This window comes from Centroberyx gerrardi, chromosome 2 (genome assembly GCF_048128805.1).
Source record: "Centroberyx gerrardi isolate f3 chromosome 2, fCenGer3.hap1.cur.20231027, whole genome shotgun sequence".
In the NCBI taxonomy this organism is placed as follows: Eukaryota; Metazoa; Chordata; class Actinopteri; order Beryciformes; family Berycidae; genus Centroberyx; species Centroberyx gerrardi.
This window is the reverse complement of record NC_135998.1, coordinates 30,766,882-30,789,943: the sequence shown is the minus strand read 5'-3', so window position 1 is coordinate 30,789,943 and position 23,062 is coordinate 30,766,882. Positions and strand designations below refer to the sequence as shown.

The following is a 23,062-nucleotide window of genomic DNA, read 5'->3' as shown; positions in this document are numbered from 1 at the left end:
CTCATTCAAAGAGACAGTGATGGAGTGGTTAACAGAAGAGTGGTGGCAAACACACTGAAATGACTAAAAAAACATAGTGCACTCACAACACCATCAGTATACTACAATGGGTCGCACTTTATTTTCCGGGTCCACAATTTAATAATTTCCTAGAAAGTAACTGTTCATTTCTAAGGACATTTCCTGGAAAGAACCATGAAATGATGTAGTAGTTATACAGAAAATGTAAGCAGTCTGGTGGAGTCGATAAGATACTGTACATTTCTAATAATAGGAAGAGGTCAATTATCAGAAGTCATTATTCCTATGATTATACAATATAGTTATTTGTTGAATTTCAAATTTTCTATATAACTGCTACATAATTCTATGGTCCTGTCTTGGAAACAACAGAAGAAATTGGAGGAACTAACCAACTACCATTGAACTATTTCTCTATTTTCCCTATAATTACTACAGAATGTAATGCTTCTTTCCAGGAAACTTCCTAAGAAATTAACAGTTAAATTATTAGGAAATTGCGGACCCGGAAAATAAAGCGTTACCCTACAAAGATATCTAGAGAACAATAGGAATCAGAAGCTCAGTAAATGCTTTGAGACAAAATGCCGAGATGTTTTTCCAACACATGAACAATGTGTTGGTTCACTTTCCCCTCTCCTGCTGCCTTGATTTAGGATACTTAGGTCAGTAACAGACCAGAAGGTATGTAATTAGCAAGGAAGGCAAAAATGACCGCTGCTCTCAGATTCTCAAACAGTCCATTTCACAAGGCCAAAGGCATAACCGGCGTTCTTCCTCGCCCAAAAATCTGGTATTTTTAATCACAGTTCCTTCAGATGGGGCGTATTCATGTGCAGTACAGGGGAAAACGAGACTTCACGACTCCTTTAAGAAAAGGAGAGAAATGTATTTTGTATCAGAGTGGCTTATGGAGTGAGTGAGTGAGATTCCTTTTCATCATGAAAGGTCTGCCTTGTCCAACAATGGGCGATCCCATCCCATTTTAAAATCCGAGTCTTTAGTGTTGCACATTGTGATCTCCACCAGGCCGAAGAAGTCCTGCAGCCTTAATGGTTCATTGTAACAGTTCCCTTTTTTGTTGGTTTTCTTTCTCTTTTCACAGTACGGCGTGGATCAGGTATGACTTTGTTGTTTTTCAGAGAAAAGGATACAGACCAGAGAGGAAGAGATGGCTTGTTTTGTTATTCCCCTCGGTCTGTCACTGTTTGTGTGGGCCGGTTCTCAGTAGTTATGTACAGGTCTCTTCCTGCTGCTGGTGTGGCCACAGAGAGGGGGTGGGGTGGTGGTAGGGATGGTGAGGAGGTGGTTCTCAGGCCTCGGAGCTCAGGGAGGTCCGCGTAGGACTCGGAGGGAGGCGGGCGGCTGCGCTGTGCTCCGTGCGGAAACTGTAGTCATACTGAGAGAGAAAGAGTGAGAGATCATTAGAGAGACTAGAAACATGAGGGCAGGGAGGTGAGGTGGGTGGATACAGGACAGGTTGAAGGGTGTGATAACACCTACGACTATTTCATTTGGTCTAAACCATAGTGGAAAAGTTGACTTTGTTGCATTTTTGTAATTGGTTCATTTACGTTGACGCTGCCCAATTACAAGCAAACCACAGCTTGTAAACAAAAGTCACATGGACTCACAAGGAGCTCATTTACTGGAACAAGTTTTTTTTTTTTTAAATTGAGACCAACTCTTCTGCCCTGTCACTGGAGAGTGTACAGTTGAATTTACTAAATGACAACCAGTCCTCACTCACAATTAGGCTGATCCTTTATTCTCCTGTGGCAGTCCGATCCAAATCACATACTCATTATAATAAGGAATTACGACAAAAAAAAATGTTTTGGGGTTTGATGCCTTGTACTGATCTGGAGTTATAAAAACACCCACAGTACAACTTAAATACTTAGCAGAATGTTAAATAAATTGTTCATGCGTTGTGGGTTGACTATGCAAGATAAAAACTGCAAGATTGTTGGATATGAAGAGAAGCAGGGAACAGGCTATTCTATGCTGTCATCAAGTCTCTTCCAAGTACTTTGGATAGTTTTTTGTTGTATGTTACATTGAGGAGATCACATTTTGTTGGAATTTGCCATTGCAATATCACTAGCTCCATTGATTTTTCATTGCATACAATTTTTACCTGGCTTATGGTATACCTCTTTTTAGCTAAAGGAGGTATCTATTTACTTATTCTACTCTACCCATCCCTTTAACCCCCTATACTCTTGCCAGTATGACATCAGCTCAAAATATTCGCTCATCAGATTAGATTATGAGCAGCTAAAACAAAAATTACTATTCACTTCAGTATTCACTTCAGTGTCAACCCGGGTGGTTACTGCCCTAACTGTGGGAAGGTGGTGAGAGCTAATGCTAAAGCAGTTGCTTGTGATTTTTGTGATACATTTGTTCACATAAAATGTGGAAATATCACATCAAAAACTTATGATCTGGCCGTAAGGAGTGACTCTGACATTCCCCTGGTGTGCAATGGATGCTGCTTGAAGGAAATGTGTCCCGCGGATGTGTTTGATAGTACCCCGGAGATAACGTGTTGCTCTGAGGACGGTTCGCTTGATACGTGGAAAGATCCTGATGTTTTATTTAATCGGAGAGGACTTCACTTTATTCATATAAATGCAAGGAGCTTGTTGCCTAAGCTTGAAGAGATCAAGCACCTTGCAGTTACTTCTAAAGCTGCTGTGGTCGCAGTGTCCGAGACATGGCTTGATAGCTCCATTCAAGACGCAGAAATTGAGCTCACCGGTTACTCCGTCTACAGGCGTGATCGCAACAGAAATGGAGGTGGGGTATGCTTGTTTATAAGGAGTGATCTAACATTCAATCCGCGAGCCGACCTCCAGGTGGAGGGCTTGGAAACGGCATGGATTGAGCTGCTGCTTCTCAAGACTAAACCCATTATTATTGGTGTCTGTTACAGACCTCCTAAGCAAACAGACTTTTATGAACTTTTAGAGATGTCTTGTATTAGGAGTAATGTATGCATGGAGAAGGAATGTATTATATTGGGTGATTTTAATACAAATTTGCTATTGCCTCCTAGTAAGAGTTGTTTAGTTAAATCATTTTCAAACTTCTGTAAAGTGTTTGGTTTGCAACAACTAATTACTGAACCTACTAGAGTGTCTGTAAATAGCCAGTCCATATTGGACTTGATATTGGTCTCAGAGTGTGAAAAGATCTCCCAATCAGGCGTCCTTGATACTGCCTTAAGTGATCATAAAGTAATTTTTTGCACTCGTAAGATATTTAAATCACAGATAAATACTGGAAATCACCGCTCTATTAGGTCCAGATGTACTAAACATTACTCAGTTGAGGGATTTGAACATAGGCTTTCTGAGAGGGATTGGGCTGATGTTTTGGGTAGCAATGATGTTGATAAGGCTTGGACCCTTTTTAAAGAGCATTTTATAGCTGCACTTGATGCTGTTGCTCCAATGAAGGAGACTAGAATTAAACAGAGAAGTGCAAATTGGATGACTACAGATATTTTAGATCTTATTAGACAACGAGATTTATACTTTAGAAAGTTTAAGAAGTCAAAATTGCCTACTGATTATGATAAATATGTTCATTTTAGAAATCAAGCCAGATATAAGACAGAGAAATCAAAGTCCCAATTTTATGAGGATGCTATTGCTGAAAATTCACACCAGCCCAAAAAATTATGGAAAGTACTTAACGAAATGGGCTCCACAGGAAAGTCCAAAACAAAATCTGGCAATATTGGACTAGTCATTGAGGATAAGATGTGTTTTGATAAATGGAAGGTTGCTAGTTATTTTAATAATTTTTTTACAACCATTGCTGCTAGTTTGGTTACTAAATTACCTTGTGGCTCAGGGAGATATGGCCTATCATTTGCGAACTCTTTCTACAAAGATAAAAATGTTGTTCCTGATGTATTTGAGATAAGTCCTGTTTCAGTGGAAAGGGTAAGGATGTGTCTATCCGCATTACCCACAAACAAAGCAACTGGATTGGATCTTATTCCAGCCAGATTTCTGAGGGATAGTGCCAGTGTAATTTCTAGTGTGATTACTCATATAGTAAATTTATCTATAAGTCAGGGTAAATTCCCATGTGAACTGAAAAGGGCAAGGGTTGTTCCCCTTTTTAAGAAGAACAGTAAATCAGATGTTGGAAATTATAGGCCAGTATCAATTTTAACATCCATGTCTAAGGTTTTTGAACGTCTTGTGTTTGAGCAGGTTGAGGAATATTTAGTTAAAAAAAAATTGTTGTATGAGCTTCAGTCTGGTTTTAGAGCAGCATACTCTACTGAAACCTGTCTTATTCATCTGTTTGACTTTATTAGACAAAACTTTGATGAAGGAAAGTATGTTGGCATGATCTTGCTTGATTTGCAAAAAGCCTTTGACACAGTGAATCATACTATACTGTTATCAAAACTACAGTGCATGGGTTTTAGACATACTGCTGTAAAATGGTTCACTTCTTACCTTACAGGAAGAACTCAAGTCTGTGATGTTGAAGGGGTTATATCAGAACCTCAGGATATTACATGTGGGGTGCCGCAAGGCTCTATTTTAGGGCCTCTTTTATTTCTTATGTATATAAATGATATGCCAGCGGCTGTGAAATGCAAGCTTTTACTGTATGCTGATGATTCTGCGTTACTGGTATCTGGGAATAATGTCAGTGAGATTGAAAACACTCTTAGTAATGAATTAGAAAGTGTAAGAGAGTGGCTCATAGATAACAAGCTCTCAATACATTTGGGCAAAACCGAGTCAATCCTGTTTGGAACTAAGAAGAAGCTGTCAAGAACAAATACGTTGAAAGTCTTTTGTAATGGAGCTGAAATTGTATCTCAGACAAATGTCTCATATTTAGGAATAATATTGGAGCAGTCACTCTCCTGTGAATATATTGCTGCTAAAATATTATCTAAGTGTGCCAGCAAACTCAAGTTCCTGTTTCGCAGAACAAGGCTTTTCGACTTTTCTGTTAAGAAACTTCTCGTGTCATCATTGATACAGTGTCATTTCGATTATGCATGCTCTGCTTGGTACAGTGGTTTGACAGCTAAACTCAGGAACAAACTGCAGGTGATGCAAAATAATATTATTCGGTATTTATTAAATGCATCCCCTCGAACTCATGTTGGTAGTGATGAATTCAGAAGGGTAGGACTGCTGCCAGTACAGCTCAGAGTAGAACAACAGAAGCTGCATCATATGTACAATATTATCAATGGGTATGCTCCTCAGTACTTGTGTTCTCAGATAACAATGGTCCATACTCAGCATAACTATAATACCAGGGCCAGTGTGCGTTCATGTCAAGTGCCTCGAGTGAATAATGTAGCTAGAAGTTCCTTTTTTTATACTGGTGCCATGTTGTGGAACAGCCTTCCGTTACACGTCAAGTTTTTAAATATGAGAGGGGCTTATAGAAGTCAGGTTAGGACTTTTTTATGGAACAGGGTAACAGATTTATAATGAAATCTGCAATGACATTGTTACTTTAGCTGTCCTTGTTTTTCTGATGTAGGAGTTATTTTTTATCTTGTAATGGTGGTGATGTGTTTTTGGTTTTTTAGGATTGTGTTTGTTTAGTTTTTATGTTCAATGTCTTGTGCTTCCTTGTGTTTTTCTTTGTCTTTTTAACATCTTGGGACCATGTTGGAAATAAGTGTTTTTCACTTTAACATGTTATCCTTTGGATTTCTTTGTTTTGTTTTTTTGTTTACTAATCCATAAATAAAATCAATCAATCAATCAATCAATCAATTGCTCAGTATGGAAATGGGATGCTTGCCTAATGGCTAGAACTGATATCATCTGAGGAGATGATGACAGAGGATGAGAAGGTCTGGCAGACAGACCTAAACAAGACTGCAATTTTTTTTCTCAGCAGCTATTCATACACCTCTGTTTTTATCAAACCCTTGCAATATGGCTTGGCATAATCCATGCAACTCTACACTGAATCAAATATAAGCTATTCATCAAGAGCAACTGCAATTTGTCTGTGATGTACAAGAACGGCTGATCAAAATAAGGACCGTACTGACCTCTGGTGGACACAGAGTGGAAGTACAGGGACACTTGTTTATTTTTGTTGTGGCCATAAAGTAAAATGGAGCTTCAAGCCAATACAGGATCTTACATTTTCTCTTCTCATGAATTGAACTCATTTAACTATAGCTGCATGTGCCTTTTCAAAAACCTCTTTTGAAGGGAGCTAATATAGGTGTAATTGTTGTAACTGCGACTTAGAGACCTTGGACATCGCAAGGTAAAGGTTGCGTACGTCTACTCACCTCTTTCTCAATCTCAGCCAGTGACTTGATTGTGATGCCCATCAGATCCACTTGCTGAAGCTAAAAGTGGAGAGCATTGAGCATTGTTAGTTGATCAGCTATGAAAACAAGTTTAATTTTCATTAATTCTGCAGTATATTCTACAGAAGTATGTCCTTTCCTCCCACATTACTGCTATGGCATTTTTACAGACCATCCAAATACCACCTACTAATGAAACAAGAGAAGTGGCTTATCAGCTAAGCGTACTTTTCCCCTCCAGTTGGCAAATTAAACAGTGTATATCGAGGGCTTGGAGCCAAAGGGGCGTAAGTGCGTTATAGTAGATTTTACAGGAGAGCCAAAACAAATTTTGATCAAACTTGGATCAGCTGCCGTTACCACATACTAAGCACAATATTTTAACTTTATGTGTTATCAGATTGAGCATTACTATAAAAACTATACTGCTACAGTTTAAGTTGAATTATATTTGTTAACTTTTTTAAAAATGGCAAAAGAGTGAAATACGCCTTTTTGGCACAAACATTGTCCCAATACAGCCATGCAGAATATGGGCGTATGTAAGTAAACAATTGTAAAACACATTCATTTTAATACAAATCTAGCAATTACACTTCAATCAACACTGAAATATAAAACAAGATCAGAATGAATATCTTTATCTTGAAGTAATGCTCAGCAACTTTCACCAAGGCCTTTAAAATTGTAGGCTACATGGAACATATCGAATTGATTGATATATTTTTTCTGTTAAAAACTTTTAATAAACCTTTTTAATAAACCTCTATAGACATAAGAAACTACTTTTGATTCTAAAGTACTACTTTTTTTTTTCTTTTGCTAGTATAATACATTTTTGTATGTGTCCCAGGACACATCACTTATTGATGTGTCCTGGGACACATTCAAAGACCTGTAAAACTCCTCATAACACTGAGGGATAACTTCAGCTACCAGTAGTCTTACCATCAGAGCTCATCTTGACCAGTTCACACTCCTAACATTATAAAATAACATTTTGAATCTATAGGCCTAAGTATTTCATGGGAATATTAACATATTTACATTCATCTAATATTGACCTAGAATTAATTAGGATATGAATAGGATACTAAAAATGATGTGATCATGCTGCCATGCTAGCATTACTTACGTCAGCATGCATTTTGAGTTGACCTAAGTGCTGTTAGAATCCTCTACCCACAATGCTTGTTCAATGTCAAAAGTGGGGTTTTGCTTGGTGTCAAAAGGGCGTAAGTGCAGTTACGCCCTTTTGGCAGCAAACAAAACCCTATTTTTACTGTTACGGCTTTCAGTTTTTGTTTAATTAAAACTTATGGGTCATGATTTCAGTTGTGTCCTTTTGGCACTGAAAAGATCTCACTGAGACCTTTCAACTGATATATAATACTCATATTCGCCCAAAATCGCACTTGCTCTAAGCGCTCGATATATGCATTTCAACAGAGAACAGAGGGTCAGAGCATAGGAATAGACACCTTGGCTGCTGAAGGAACCTGTGAATTTTCACTTATGGGACATTCTCTTTACCTACCAGGTCAATCCGTCACCATAAAAGGATGTCAGCATGTAATGAAACAAGTCAACACAGGCAACTTACATCAGATGAGGCGCAGGCAAACTTCTCAGAGATCATGAACGGCACTCCATCCATTGCTGAAAGAGACAGAGTAAAAAAAACAATTGTACAAAATATATCTGGCCTTTGCAGTGGCAAAGAAATGAAGGAAAAAACATTCAATAAATGATTAAAAGACAAGTCAAGCTTACCAGAACACCATCATCTTTTGACAGCAACAATAAGTCTTCACATTTGTACATTAACACATTTCTCTCAAAACCAGAAAGAGAGAAATACTTAACTGTTGTTAATTAGCCACACTTTTAAATGGAAGCCTGGTGAGGTTCATTGAGCCACAATCATCAAGGGTAAATTAAAAGGTAGTTGAAGCTACTAAAATGGCCTTTATCAGATTTTGATTGTTTTTTTTAATGATGATGTTTTTCTCTAGGCGCTCTGCTGATGAGGCTGCAGTTGGTGAAAATGTCTGTATGAGTGCAGGAAATAAAAGGACCTGTGAAGAAAGAGCTCTCGCGCAATAAACCACATCTTGTGTTTGGAGTTTCTGTAACACTTCTGTTTTTACAGGGTGCAAGATTCATTAAAAACTTCAAGTGGTAATCCACAACATCCCCTTTGTTATATTTTGGTGCCAAGCAGTCATTGCTGTAGTGTTTTTACACTGCGTTTCCCAGAGATCACTTCAACAGTGTTCAGTTTTCCTTGGATTTTCTAGTTTGAGTTTCTATAGGTGGCGTTATTTATCTATCGCTGCTTATGCCAACCACCCAGTTGCAATGCCAGGCGCATTCCGTGCGCAATCAATAGATGATAAAGGCCACCGGCTCTTGATAAATCACGTCCACTGCCCTTATTTTACGCCTCAGCCTTGGAACACCACCAAATGCATATGCAATTAGACCAAAGCGCAGAAAACGGCGCACCCAGATCAACCCATGATTTCTGTCTTAGTAGATCAGATAACAAGGTTTTAACGGCCGCAATGCGATTTGCACTGGCGCAAACCTTTAGTAGATCTGGGCCCAGGTGTTTAGAACGGCAAATCTAAAAGCTTCCATAAACTGAATATAAGTTGAATCTCTATTGTGTTATATCAACTAGTGATAGAGAGTAGCAAAACTGACATTTGTTGGTCACAGATTATTACTCTAACATTAAGATTATGGTTAATGCTTTGTGCAGAAATCTTCTGTCTTGTGTCACCCTACATGCAATTACATTTTTGGGGAGGTGCATGTAAGCTACGGCGGCAGCCTCTGCGGGCTACGCCGACACCGCAAAGACCAACGGCGTAGCTACGGTGACACTAAATCAACACACTGTGAGGAATTTGTTTGGGTGGAGCATTGACAAAGACATTTGGGATGTTAAGGAAAAGATAAACAAAGAGAGTAACTGACCTGAGATGGCGTATAGGTTGGAGTTCTGGTGCTCGTAGTCTGGTCTGGTGGCATTCTTGCCTCTGAAACTGGCTGGGAGAGTCATGGATATATGCCTTGGGACAGAAAGAAAACCATACATCTGGTTAACAAAGTGTGAGCAATTTTGTTTACAATGTCTCCCTTAGAAAACCTACACTCAGATAAGGATTTGTGTCAAGCTAAGTAGAATACATATATAAAATATACACTAAGCTTATTTGTATGAGATACTCAAGTCTACATCAACACAAATCAGACATGCAACACAAAATCACTCAACATGCATACTCTGTCAGCTCTCAGTTTATGGGAGCAGTGGGTGAAAGAAATTGACTGCAGGAGAGGAAACAGCTGGGTCCAGTCGGTTTCCTGACTCTTAAGACGTCAGCCTTGGCCTCACTTCCACCACAACCCAAAAGGCTTCGAGGCATCCAATAGTAAATATGCATGTCCTTTCATGCCACATGAGAAAGTGCATGTTTCGCCTCTATGCTTCCCACCGACTTGTTATATGAAACAGTTTGAAAATGGACCATCCTAAACTAGTTTGCTAGGATAGGAGACTGTACTGAAGCCAGCACTAAAGAAGACAACTTAACTTTAGCCAGGCAAAACACTTTCAGTATAGACAACAACTCTACTCCCAACCCTATCTCTGTGTGTGTGTGTGTGTGTGTGTGTGTGGAGGACAAATAGAAGATCAGCTGGTCACTCCTGCACTTTGTGGATGCCAGAACACATTCTACTTTGGTGGTCTGTTCCCTGCGTCAACGCTCTAAAATTGAGTTCTAAGCTGAAGCAGGGAGCCGAGTCAAAACAGTTTGGCACGGCCACTTAACACCTCTAGTTTGCCTGCAGCCACAAGCATCACTGTGTTGGTTGATGCTAGTGTCTGATGCTTTCCATCTGTCCAGGGCTCATCTATCCACTATTCCTATTCCCAAATGATCCACTGGATTTAAAGAGATGAAAGGATATGAGAGAGGAGTAAGAATCCATACCTGTCAGTTTTGATATGGTCTTACATTCAAAAGAGACAACCATCAGTCACATTTCCAAGAAGACAATGTATATTATACTGTAAATGTGTGCACAGAGATCTACACTTCAACCTCACAACAACAGACGACTCTTTCCTCTTCTCTCTTCTTCTCAAAAGTGGCAGCAATGAGACACTGCTTTTATTTCCTCTTCAAGCTAAAAACTTTTTTCACCTTTTGCTGTGTCGCTGTAGGCTAAAAACAGAGTTCCTCTTTTCATTCCCTTGAGAAGTCTGTTGGAGGACCATGTACCTCCTCTTTCCTGGATTCATGATTGAGCAGGCAGCAGTCTCAAAGTAATTAAGAGATGTGTGTGTAAAATATGAAGTCAGATGCACACTGACATGTATGCAGAAACACATGATTTTAGTGAACATACTTAGGCATAGGAGCTGTTGGGGTTGGGGCTGAGCTGGTGGTGGAGTTGACATTCTGGATGTTGTTGGTGGTTGGTGTATGCGTGGAGTCCTGGGCCCGAGGGACATTCCCCATGCGATACCAGATTCCCATGTTATTGAGCTCTCTGTAAAACAACCACAGTTTCATTAATAAGCAGAGCCAAAGCCACTTCATAAGGGGAAAAGACTTCCTCAGAAAATGTAGGAAACTGGATATGCTTAACACTCAGATACGACAGATGCTTGAGATTGCAGAACTAAGAAGGCCCAGCAGTAGCAGTGTGTGCTTCCTTCAGCAAATGAGTTGTTATAATAATAATAATCTTTATATAGCACTTTGAAAGATGATACTGACTCTGCCAGCCTGAGTTTCTCAGGCAGGCCATTCCAAAGCCTAGGAGCCCTAATGGCAAAAGCCCGGTCGCCTTTAGTCTTTAACCTGGACACAGGAACAGTCAGAAGGTTCCTGCCTGAGGATCTCAGGCTTTGCACAGGCTCATAAGGGATCAAAAGTTTGGAAAGATAAATTGGGGCCAGGTCACCCAAAGCCATAAAGGTAATCAACAGAATCGTAAAATCAATTCTAAAACGAACAAGCAACCAGTGAAGAGACACTAAAACCAGTTCAAATTGTTCAACCTCTCAAGGTTCTCAGTAGTGGCTCAATTCTACACAGACATAATTGGGTCTACTTTGTTCCTTTATACGTTAACAGGTGGCAACACCTAGAGCTTGTTGGCAATCAGGGACGAGTATATAATCCCAGGGAGAAGCTCCAGTCTCTGCCACTCGGCCACTTCATTTAGCCGTCCTCAGTTTTTCTGTGCTTAATCTGAGAAACCCAGACTCTCTCGCGACACAAAGCCTCTGGGGGCAAGGGATAGAAATCCTGTACAGGAAATAGAATGAGGGCTGAGGGGAGGTCTTAGCGAGTAAATGCCCCTATATTTCCGCTGTTGTTGCAGTGAATAGTCACCGACAAGAAACGTGAGGAGGATTTTAACAGGCCCATGGCGCGCGTTCAATTCACTGCAATGCATAATTGAGGCACTGCGACACGGTTACCGGTTATATCACATAATTCCACCAACGTTACGTAATACCACAAAGTGATAATGTTACCTACAGTTAAAGTCTGTAGGGCAGCAGAAAACGTTATCAGGTTACTGTTTACAAATCCCGTTACTAACCCAGGGGAGTTTGAAGCATATTGTGGAATTCTAAGTTTCACTTTTGTTTTCACAATTGGAGACTCTACTACTGGTCTACTACTCTGCATCTTCAAATGACAAATATGATGTGCACAAGACGCATTAGAGATCGATTTAGATCAATTTCTGTACACTGAACACCTTTTTCTTTTGTGATGGTGTGATGTTTTTGTTTTTTTTAATGCAAATGAGCCATGCCGACTAATGCAGACTTTCGCAAGCTTCCTACAGCTGCCTATTTATATGCTGATATAATGCTGTGGCTTAAGGTCCCTAACCCCTCAACCATGATTTGTGGTTTTCAATGTCAAAGGATGTCAGGTTTTTTTGTTTTTTTTTTGCTTGTGGCATTGTGGTAACTGATAGTAGAAAGCTCTGTAGGGGTGTGCTGCCATTTACTTTACTCCCCTTTTTATTCTGTTTTTTTGTTAGACAGGGAGTTTAGAATTGTATTTTTAGTTAACTCCAGTTTCGTTGTACTTTACTCCTAGGCAGTGTGGCTTTTTCTTTGTTATTTTGGCCTTGGCCACCCTGAAACCTTTTAAGCTTCCATTGTTATATTTGACATTAATAAGCCTTTGTTAAGTCTATCCCTGTTTTTGCTCCTTTCTCCCTCGGACTCAGTCTATGTTACTACCCTCTGTACCCTAGACAATTTATGGGTTGTAACAACCCACTCATATTTGTACTATTCCCTCTATCCCCCTGCACAATCTCTGTCTACTTAAAGTATTAGATGAATTGAAAATTTGAACTTATATGATCAAGAGGGGAGATCAGTATATGGAACCATGTGTATAGATGTTATATATGTGATTTGGATTGTGTCTCTTGTTTGTCTAGGTCTATTTATTTTGTTGTTTACATTATACAACTCACCAGGGAAATTCTTAATACATACAAATGTACCCAGCAATTAAAACTAATTGTGGTTCTTATTCTGATTTTCAAAAACAGACATGCACTTGTCACTCTGCTCAGGTTGCACATTTTCTGTGAGTTTTACGCAATGCCATTTGGCAAAATTGCGAAACCAACATCCGTCAAATCTTCGAAATACTTGAGCATCGGTGCTGCTCACCCTATGAAGGTGTACTGCGGTGGAGCCTGCTTGGATCTTCCCATTATGCGAATGTCACAGATGGCCGCCTCTGTGGAGTCCCGTGGAATAAACTTGATACAGAGCCGCCTCTTCCTGAAGGCCTGCTCCTCTGTATGAGGCCCAAGAGGGAGAGAGACGGATTGAGATTCACTTTACTTTACCTGTGGTCATGTTACATTGCATTAATAATAAATAAAAGCCAGTGTGGCCAGTGTGAGATATGGCTAAATGAAAAAAACACAAGAAATGCTTAGCTTTAGGGATGTACCAATACCACTTTTCCACTGCTGACACAGATTCTGAGTATCAAAGTTTCATAATTGAGCCAATTATTACTATTATAAACAATATAAATAGCGAGAGATAAAGAATTACTTTGTCAATTTGTTTGGTGTCATTACACAAGTGATTGAGGTATACTCACTTCTGTGTTTGAAAAGGCAGAAAAGTATGTTGCTTTGCTTTGATTTCTGACATGTTACATGTGACTCTTGGTGACGGATTTTGGCAATGGGTAAATTCTCGATTTAGCTGATTAAGCCTAGTATTGTCCCAGTATTGGATACCAGTATGTGTATGAGTGCATCCCTACTTGGCTTGATTGCTTACGTGTGTCAACTGTCTCCTGGATCGGGATGAAGCCTACAGGCAGGGTGTCCTTTATATCGATCAGCTTCATGTCCACAAGAACATTACCTAAATGGCTCTGCAGAAAGGGGAGACAAAAAATAATTAGTAGGAGAGAGATTAAGAGAATAAGATAGGGAGAAAGAAAAAGAGAAGAGGAACAGAGTGGGGACTAAAGTGGGGATGAGGCTGGGGTTGGGGCACAACGGACCACAAAAGACAAAACCATATCCACGTTTGGAAATTGTTAACTCAACGGTTCATTCCAATACCATGACAGTCAGGGGCGGGAAGCATGTATGTTTTCCAGCTGCACATCAGCAAAATGGACAAGGCCTTTCCTTGACAGAGAATGGATTTCCCCTTCATCCGCTGAGGGAGTAGTGATAAATCACTGGCCTCCCAGAATCAAAGAGCAAGGGCTTCTTTCTGGACTCGCCATTTTGCACCGAGGTTCAACAAACATGCAGCGAGAAATCAATCGAAGAAGATGCAGACATGCCCATTTCTCCACTGACAATAACCTCAATAGACCAGAATGCAATGCAGCCGTAAGACATTTTGTGTTTTGAGAAAGGAGTGAAGCCGTGAACACAGACACACCCCAATGTTCAAAAACTAGTTGGCTAGCTAACTATATTTATATGCCCATACACCCACCTTAGATTGAAAGCAACAAGTTAAAGGATACGTTCAGCGACTACAGGTACTACATACCTGTAGGGCTTGGACCCGCAGAGAATATTGACTCCCGAGTCAGCTGTTGGTTGGTCAGATTGTAAACAATTGCAACATGCAGTTGGGTAGAGTTTGGTAGAAGACTATCCACTGAGTGGAAATGGTGCGGTGCTGCTGCTTTCCGGGCCGTGGATATAAATGCGTCGTCATAAATTGATCGTCATAGTGTTTTCACAGACTGGCTGTTTTGGAGATATTTTGACAAACCCTGTTTGGACTCATTAGCAGCAAGAGGCTAGCAACGGGAGCTCGCCGTTTCTACCGACAGCTGACTCGGAAGTCAGTATTCTCTGCGGGTTCAAATACAACAGGTAGGCAAGAGACAAATTATATATAGGTCCAAAATCGCCAAACTTATCCTTTAACACCTCCTCTCTGGGGGGTTGTTGAAAGACTTTCTGGGAAACATAGGAAATGACTAACTAAAGTAGAAGTTGAGGGAAAGTGGGTACACCAAAAAGTAAGTAACAACACCTTTTGACAAACTCCCTGAATGCACTGAACATCACAAATTGATGACAGTTAACAGTATAGTGTATAGAGTGTATAGTATCTAAGGCAGGATATTTCCTTCAACAATTCTAATGAGGGTTTTTTATCATTAATTGAAGTGCCAAAGATGAAGCATTTTCCCCACATTGTAGAAAGAAAGAAAGAGAGAAAAAGAAAGAAAGAACAACAGCTGTCTATGATTTAAACTCACATCTGGCACTAAGTGGTCTGGCAGAGGAATTAAGGTAGTATCTCACATAATAATCCTGTCACACATGAGTCACATATGCCGTTAGGCATTAAGACTACGAAGGATTAATATGTACGAAACAGGTTCTACCCTGTAGTATATTAATATTAGATATGCCTTGGTGCTGCGCTACCCAAATGTTGTGTTGGGGCATGCAGGTACAGTGGGAGCTGCATAGCAGTGGTTGGTTCTAGGGGTGTGATTATATAAGAAGTTCATATTCAGAATCAATTTCCCTTTGCACTGTATAAGAGGTCCTCTGGTCTCTGCACCATGTGTCAACATGTACTGTGTTTGTATATGTTGTTGTCACTGTCTTTGCACCAATGCCACCAAAGCAATTTTCTGTACATTTGTTGTACTTAGTGAATAAGATGATTCTGAGATTTAATTTATTTGCCTAGTACATTACATCTATGAGAATTGCTTAGTGTATAGACGCTTTTCACTTTGTATATTACACAGGCTTCACATATTACACAAGATAAATATTTGGAGAGTTTTTCATAAACAATGGAAGGAAAACAAGTGGACAGATATTAGTACAATGATTAAAGCTATAGTTCACAATTTACAAAAACACATTCATCAGCTTAAAAATGCATACTGAGACCTTTTGCATGACGTTACACACATATTACATTATATTGTTAGATGCATAGTTGGTTGGTAAGATGTTTAAATGACTTACATTTTCTTTGGAGAAGACCCTGGTAAAGCAGAGGTAGCGCGTCACCTTTGATTTGAAAAGGCCATCTTTCCACAGGTCGGCATCCAGGCCGTCTGTTGTTGTAGAGACCTGAAAGCAGGTCAGTTGTTATACTGTTGTCTGTGTAGAAACAATGCTGATGGTCATATAGCTTCCTGAGCTCCTGAGTTCTGTGCAAACACTTACCACATCGTATCCGGTGGGTGCCCTGTTCCTGGAGGCCACTACCCCTACTCCAGTGATGGGGTCCATCGGCATCTCTGGTAAAGCTTCGGAAAGTTCCCGAACCTCAGGCATCTTGGTAGAGTTCTGTCAAGAAAAAGCGCCATGAGAGATAAGCACCTTGGAAATGGACAGACAGATTAAACAGGGGGAAAAGGTTGGAGAATGGACTGGCATGGTGGGACAGGCAAAATTACCAGGCTCAAAGTTACTGTACTACCACACACAAATACAGAGTCTTATTTACACGAGTCCTCAGTATAATTATATACTGTATCTTAAATAGATCTCAACCTTTTCACAGTCTGATGTCTGGCTCTGTTGGCCACAAAACCTTGACAGTAAGCATTCCATCCCAATGACATCATATTAAAAAAAACAGAGGGCTTCATGACACCACCCCAGAAACACAAGCAATACAGCAATACTTCCTCATCCAGACAGGCACATGAATTTTTATATCAAGTTGCTACCTGCCAAAACAAGTTGGAACATCTCTCAAACTACTTCCCAGGGAGAGTACCTGACATTTTCAACATGTGGGAAGTGACAAACATGTTAGCAGAGGAGATTTCATTTTCACAGATAGCCTATCGCCACTAAACATTCAAGACAAAAGGAAGAAATCGGGGATGTTATAGGAGTGTTTAAAGAAATCAATGAAGGCAAAACAGCAGGACGCCAAAAAGTTGGTAAAGGATCACCTCATCAATGGAAGAAAAGTTCACGAACAATATTCTTTCCTTTAAATGTCAACTCCTCTATGGGAAAAAGAGTAAACCAAATAGCACTAGATAGCATTTGAATTGAGGCAGTGTTCACCTAAGACACAAACGGAGCAAACACAGTCCAGCTGCTGAAGGCCGCTATACTGATTCATTGACAGAACTAGTAAGTAAGTAAGAAAAGCTTTCCTCAAACCTGACATGAGAACAGGTTATGGAATAACTAAACTTGACACCGAGGCTAAACTGTTTGAATCAAAAGTGTAAAAATCCTCTGCACCAAAGCCCAACCACCCAGCCTTGTGGGACACTGCAACATAGCTGCATATTAATGAGAACTGAACACAGTGGGGTTTGCACAGAGCAGGAAACCCTCTTGAAGCCACCTAGACAACAGGGGCCTCCTGCATAGCATCTCCTTGACTACTGTGTTACACTGCTTAACCAAGTGACACAAAGAGGGAAAGGGTACCAGCTGAGCAGAGAGGAGAAGAGCCTGCTGAAGGTGACGCAGGATGACGGACTGGATAACTGGGTGTCTGAAATTCATGAACAAACACGACACCCCAAAAGGCTGCAGAGCAAAGGCGACACAGAGGCGACACAACCTCTTAAGTCAGACTGCATACAGGCATCTGTATTTGCGGAGGCACTGGGTTGAAAAGCTGCTGACAAAGCAGTTTACAGGTAGACTCCAGTGGTTCTTCCTCTGTTCAGGGCAAAGCAGCTGATGTTTAAAAATAGGTAAAATAGTAACTGGACTGCATTCATTCAACACAGGTATCTGACAGTAGTAGAGTACTGATAGTAGATGTTTTTTTGGCACTGACAAAATCATGTCGGTACACACTACCGAATTTTTTTTACCAAAGTTTGGATGAAAGAAAATGCAAGACTAACTATTAAACTACCAATCACCATACCTGTTCTTTTAATAAAGTGACTGCTGATTGGTTGCTAGGTAACTACTTGCCAGGCAGCAAAAACAAATTTGTCCAGGCGTCACTACAGCTTCATCTCTGGATTTTCAAGTACACAATCGCAAGTTGCAAAAACGTTCCAAGGCCTAGCTACATTCTACTAAAATTGATGGTGATAATGCACGGTGCAATATTTGCGATAAGAAAATAAATGCCTAGTCCGGCAACACCTCAAACCTTATGAAGCACTTAATAATGCAGAACTTCAGGCAAGACAGCTGTACCTCATTTCACTGCAAGAAAAGAAATGGCTATCATTGTTGACACCCAATCAGAGTTTTGCATGTTGAAACAGGCAAACATATATTTGTGTTACCTAATGTAACAGGCCTATTATTGTCTTTTTTGTAGACAGCCCTGACTCTGCACTGTACACTGTAAGTGACTAATGTAATGAGCTGGTTGTCTGCCAACTCAGAGATCTTACCAATACAAGGAGTCCATTGTTGCACAGCCCTTCTGTCTCAGTGTTTTGTTTTCTTTTCGTTTGTTTTACAATGTCATCAATGACTTCCATGATAGAAATGTTGACTTAAAAAAAATCAGCAGTTGTGCAATACTTATTATGTACTCATCTGTTTTACTTTGAATATCACTGTAACAAATTTGAGAAAAAAATACTGATTATCAGATTAATATGATTATATCTGCAGAGCAAACATGTTTGTGTGTAGCTTACACTTTTTATTGACATTCGTTTGAAGTGGGCCAGATGGAAGCTCAAAGAGAAGAGCAGCTGGCTACAACAACTACATTGAGAGGCCTACAAGTACAGTAAACAAATCATTGCTTCTTACCACAACTTAGAGTATTTGTTTAACATTTACATAGTTCTCAAGTTGGCAGTTTACAAGAAGCATAACATGCACACCAAGTCAAGTGCTATAATATGGGGCTACTAGTGCTCTAACGTCACAGCTACATTGAATGAATAATGCCAAATTCATGACCAATTGCCTATGCAGTCAAAGTGAGCTGGACCTACTGTTTTGTGTCTATGGCAATGCCATTTTTTGGACTGACTTGTAAGTCTTTTACTGCAAACAAACTATTATAAAAGGCTCTGAGGGGAAACTGCAAACTGGTTGATACTGCTCAAAATGTTCCTTTGCTCATTTGTCATTGATAACAAAGGCAAACATAGCCTACGAAACTTAAAGCCTGATAAAGACAAAGTTGCCCTGCACTTCCATATAGTCTACATCAGGTTACCAGTACCTGGAATATGAGTACTCAGGAATGCACACACACGGAGAGCTGTGCGCCGCTATTCCTTATAGTCTGACCTAATCATGACCATAATCATGACCTGGTGAAGACCTATCGAAACTTTGTAAGATAAATGAATATATGGGAGCATTGGCAGCAGCGCGTGGCGTTCTCTTTCTTAAATAATTTATCTCTACTACACTACAGCACCTGCTAAAAGGTTTATGGGATGTGCGTCATCTTCTCTTTTTATCATGATAAACGGAATCAAATCAGATGGAAACTGGCTTTTATGACCGCAATCAGAGCAGTGATTAATAATTGCAAAGCCAGTGTGTGAATCATATTGATTAAATATTTTCACATATTTCCAATGATAATTCATGTCCTGGGACACAATGTAACTTCATCTATGGATTTTTTTAAACAATTTTTATTTATTTTCTTTAGTTAACATTAGGGCTGAAACGATTCCTCGAGAAACTCGAGTAACTCGATTACTAAAAATCATCGATGCAAATTCTTTGCGACTTTATTTCTCAAAAGCGACTAGCGACAAATCTGCCGACTTTTTCTGACCATGGGAAGCAATGTTAATGTGTTGAATCCCAAAGCATTTGGCAATAAATTGGTTCGGCTGATGCCGGTTTTCTCTACTTGCTTGTCTAATCCAGAGAGGTCTGACGGTCACAGCGCTTCCCACACACAGCGTAGCCCCCTCCCTCCGCTGAGAGCAGGGACTGTAGGATAGGGTCCACTTGTAATTGCTACCGGCGTACGCCGAAACTGGCCGGGTGGGCGGAGTCAGCACTTAATATTAAAACGGGATGAGATGAAGGCTAGTAAAGAATGCACGTTAATTATGGCTATATGTAATGGCTAGTTAAGAACGTAAATCAATATGGTAGTTATGATGTCCCTAAGTTAGCTAAGTTTTGCTCAAGAAAATAACCACAGAAAATAAAATGCTGCAGTCAATTTGTGAAAGCCTGAGCTTCATTCATGTTATTATTATGATAGTCACACACACACACACACACACACACACACACACACACACACACCTACTCCCCTCACAGTGATGCATAAAATACCCCAGAAAGCAAAATATCAGGTGGTGTAAGTAGCAATTGGAGCCTAAAATGCACCAGTCCAATACAGCAGGTATATTCAGTTTAGTTTGATTGCAGTGAGTAGGGTCAGCAGGTGTAGGGCAACCCTTCAACATAGCAAATAAATGTACATTAGCCAGTCTTATGAACTTGTATGATATTTAGGCCTAGTAATAAATATCAATAATAATTATTATTTCACCTCGTTTTCAGTAAATCACAGTGTCGTATGGACAGCTTCGTGCGGACAGCTTTTCTCTTTTGTATATTTACTATTGCTCTTTAATAAAGCAAACGTATTTCTTATCCGATTACTCGATTAATCGATGGAATAATAGGTAGAATACTCGATTACTAAAATAATCGATAGCTGCAGCCCTAGTTAACATTAATTTCTACAGTATACCATCTGACTAGAGCAGGTGACTTACTCACAATGTTTAATCTGCGTAGTCTTGCTGGTAGTGACATCATACTAGTGAGATAACAGTAGAGAGCTCACATCCAGGTAATGGTAACAAAATCACTGCATCTGCTCACAGAACAAAACAGTCAACTTAATAAGCTAATACGTTTTTAAGACTTTATCAATAATGCGGTTTCATGCCAGGCATCATTTCTTACCAAAAATCTTGGCAAGAAATTATGTTTGGACTTGTGAACTTGTTGAAACAACCTCATAACTAAGTGACAGACATTGCAAGACGTTGCAAGCAAGTAGCAACTCAAGTGTTGCTTGCAAGTTCCTGTTTCAAAGCCATTAGAAATAGCCTTAGTAAAAGATGGACTTGTTACTGTAACTGCTTAGAGTTAACATTGGTCCTGAATGCTGATGCTCCCCTGATGTGATGTGTTGCTTTCAAATATTAAATGTTTGTTTGATCTTAGCTCTTCATTATACAGATAAAAACTACAAGATCAAATTTGGACTCACTTAGGCTAAGGCGCGGCAAGTGTCCATACATTGCTATAACCAATGTATGCCCACGCCTATCTCTCTTTGTAAAGCTTGTTTGTTAACTGGGGTGGCCGTGCAGTGGACGCATCTGCATGTCACGTGACGCTGCCTTCAAAGGCAAACGAATTATTTCTGTTACATTCAAGGCAATGAGTCTGGTTTCCATGACAGACGGAGTCCACCCTGTTTAATATTGACAAACTGTCACTGATACGTTTGCAACACAATGTATTTGCGTTGAACTGCTTGCTCAATTTGGGTTAGGAATATGGACCATTTAAGACACGGTTAGACAAGCCCTGAAACATGCAAACCCCATTAAATATTATTGCTTAATGCCGTCTTGTTTGTCGGCAAGCATAACTTGCATACCCGCTAAAACACGACATAAATAGTCTTCTGATAAATTCGGTACATAGACGAGCATACCTTTATTTTCAAAAAAATCTACTAGACTGGTTCGCCTGTTATTCTTAGAATCCACCACCAAAACACACCGCGGTGGGTGGTAGCGAACGGCATGAACCATTTCTAAAATTAAAGGTTTTATTCATTTAAACAGTGCTTTATGGATCACCTATGCTATATGCTGAATTTACCAGACACCCTACGATTCGTAATAGATCTCACGTCATGTTCTACCAGGTATATTTTGCCCGTACGAAAGGTATCAATATCATACGAGAAGGTTTTAATGGACTTTGGCGTAACGCTCTCTCCATACAAAATAAAAGGACATATCTGGGCTACGATTAAACTAAAGTAACAGCTTACCTCGTAGAAACTACTACGTCAAAACAAAATAAAATGTGATACAAAATGATGGCCAAATAGCGTTAGTCCTTTGTAGCTAAAGGGTAGCGTTAATAGCTTAACGTTAGCTATCCAACATACCTACAAGCTAGTTAGCTAGTATAGCAGCTAGCTAGTTCATTTTATCTAGCTAAACACCATGACCAACAGGCAAGGCTATCAGAGGCTAACGATGGCTGTTTCTGGCTAGCTTGGTGTGCTAACGTTACCCAGCCAGGTCAATATAACAGCTCGTCACACAATACTGTACACATCAATTTGCAAATAGAAATGTCATAAATTATGCATCTTATCTCTTACTCGCCAGACAGTGTCCCACCGTTTAAGACAAAAACAGCTTTTCATGCCGTGTGTCGCTTGAAGGCACCGAATCTGCAGCAGCTGCTAGAAGCAAGAGAGCTAGCTATCTAGCTTGCTAATGGGTTTCTTACCCAGAGAGGTCAACAGTTTGATCTGACCGGTCCCACTTTAGATTCTTCTTTTGTTGTCTTGTCTTTGTTTACAATCACAGCTTTGGGGAGAATCGCATCTTCACAGAATTGCCATTTTCAACGAGCTAATCCAAAACAGTTGCTACTTTGCAGGCCATTTGCCTTGTAGTTCTCCAACTAGCGGATTCAGAAAGGTGCCATCTGTGGACTTGTTAGGAGAGGAATGAGGGACTGATGATTGAATGGATGGAGAACTAAAGTGGCTGCACCCCCCACTTGGTGTCTGTGTAGCAAGTGCAATTCACAAAGTGATTTGCCACAATGTGAAAGCAGTGTTGGAGTAAATTAAAAGTGAATGAATAAAAAAATAAACGAATATCTTACATAATAGTTTTCAATCTGTGTAATACTTTGTATTACAGTAGCTGCTACTTGTAGCCTACATGCATACATACACACTACTGATTAGGGTTCGACCAACATGGGTTTTTGAAGACTTGTCTGTATATACATGTATACATAGTGTACATGCGTACATCAATAGTCTACTGATTGGGGTGACCACCGATATGGGTGTTTGAAGGTTTACAGTCAGTTACACTGATATGTTTGGATTGAAGCTGCCAATAACTGTAGGATTATAATGGCCATAGGACCCAACCAAACATTTTCAAACCTATTATG

The 23,062-nt window shown here is 39.9% G+C and overlaps 1 protein-coding gene across 1 annotated transcript; it reads right to left on the bottom strand.

Moving 5' to 3' along the window:
* Positions 1 to 1,325: 1,325 nt before the first annotated feature.
* mvb12ba (multivesicular body subunit 12Ba) lies at positions 1,326 to 22,566 on the bottom strand. The gene is made up of 10 exons (XM_071917564.2): positions 22,379 to 22,566; positions 16,115 to 16,237; positions 15,911 to 16,018; positions 13,722 to 13,818; positions 13,092 to 13,221; positions 10,781 to 10,924; positions 9,341 to 9,435; positions 7,959 to 8,014; positions 6,335 to 6,394; positions 1,326 to 1,420 (listed from the first exon to the last, which is right to left on the bottom strand). Exons 2-10 carry the CDS (start codon positions 16,223 to 16,225, stop codon positions 1,334 to 1,336), a joined length of 888 nt encoding a protein of 295 aa, XP_071773665.1. The 5' UTR covers positions 16,226 to 16,237; positions 22,379 to 22,566; the 3' UTR covers positions 1,326 to 1,333.
* Between the last annotated feature and the right edge of the window lie 496 nt (positions 22,567 to 23,062).

Bases quoted from the DNA above. Each gene is read 5' to 3' on its own strand.
- mvb12ba (XM_071917564.2), bottom strand. From the start codon at position 16,225: ATGCCTGAGGTTCGGGAACTTTCCGAAGCTTTACCAGAGATGCCGATG. The intron at 10,925-13,091 runs GTGAGCAGCACC...GTTGTTTTACAG, and splicing joins CCGCAGTACACCTTCATAGG to AGAGCTCAATAACATGGGAA. The intron at 9,436-10,780 runs GTATGTTCACTA...TTCTGTCCCAAG, and splicing joins CCAACAGCTCCTATGCCTAA to GCATATATCCATGACTCTCC.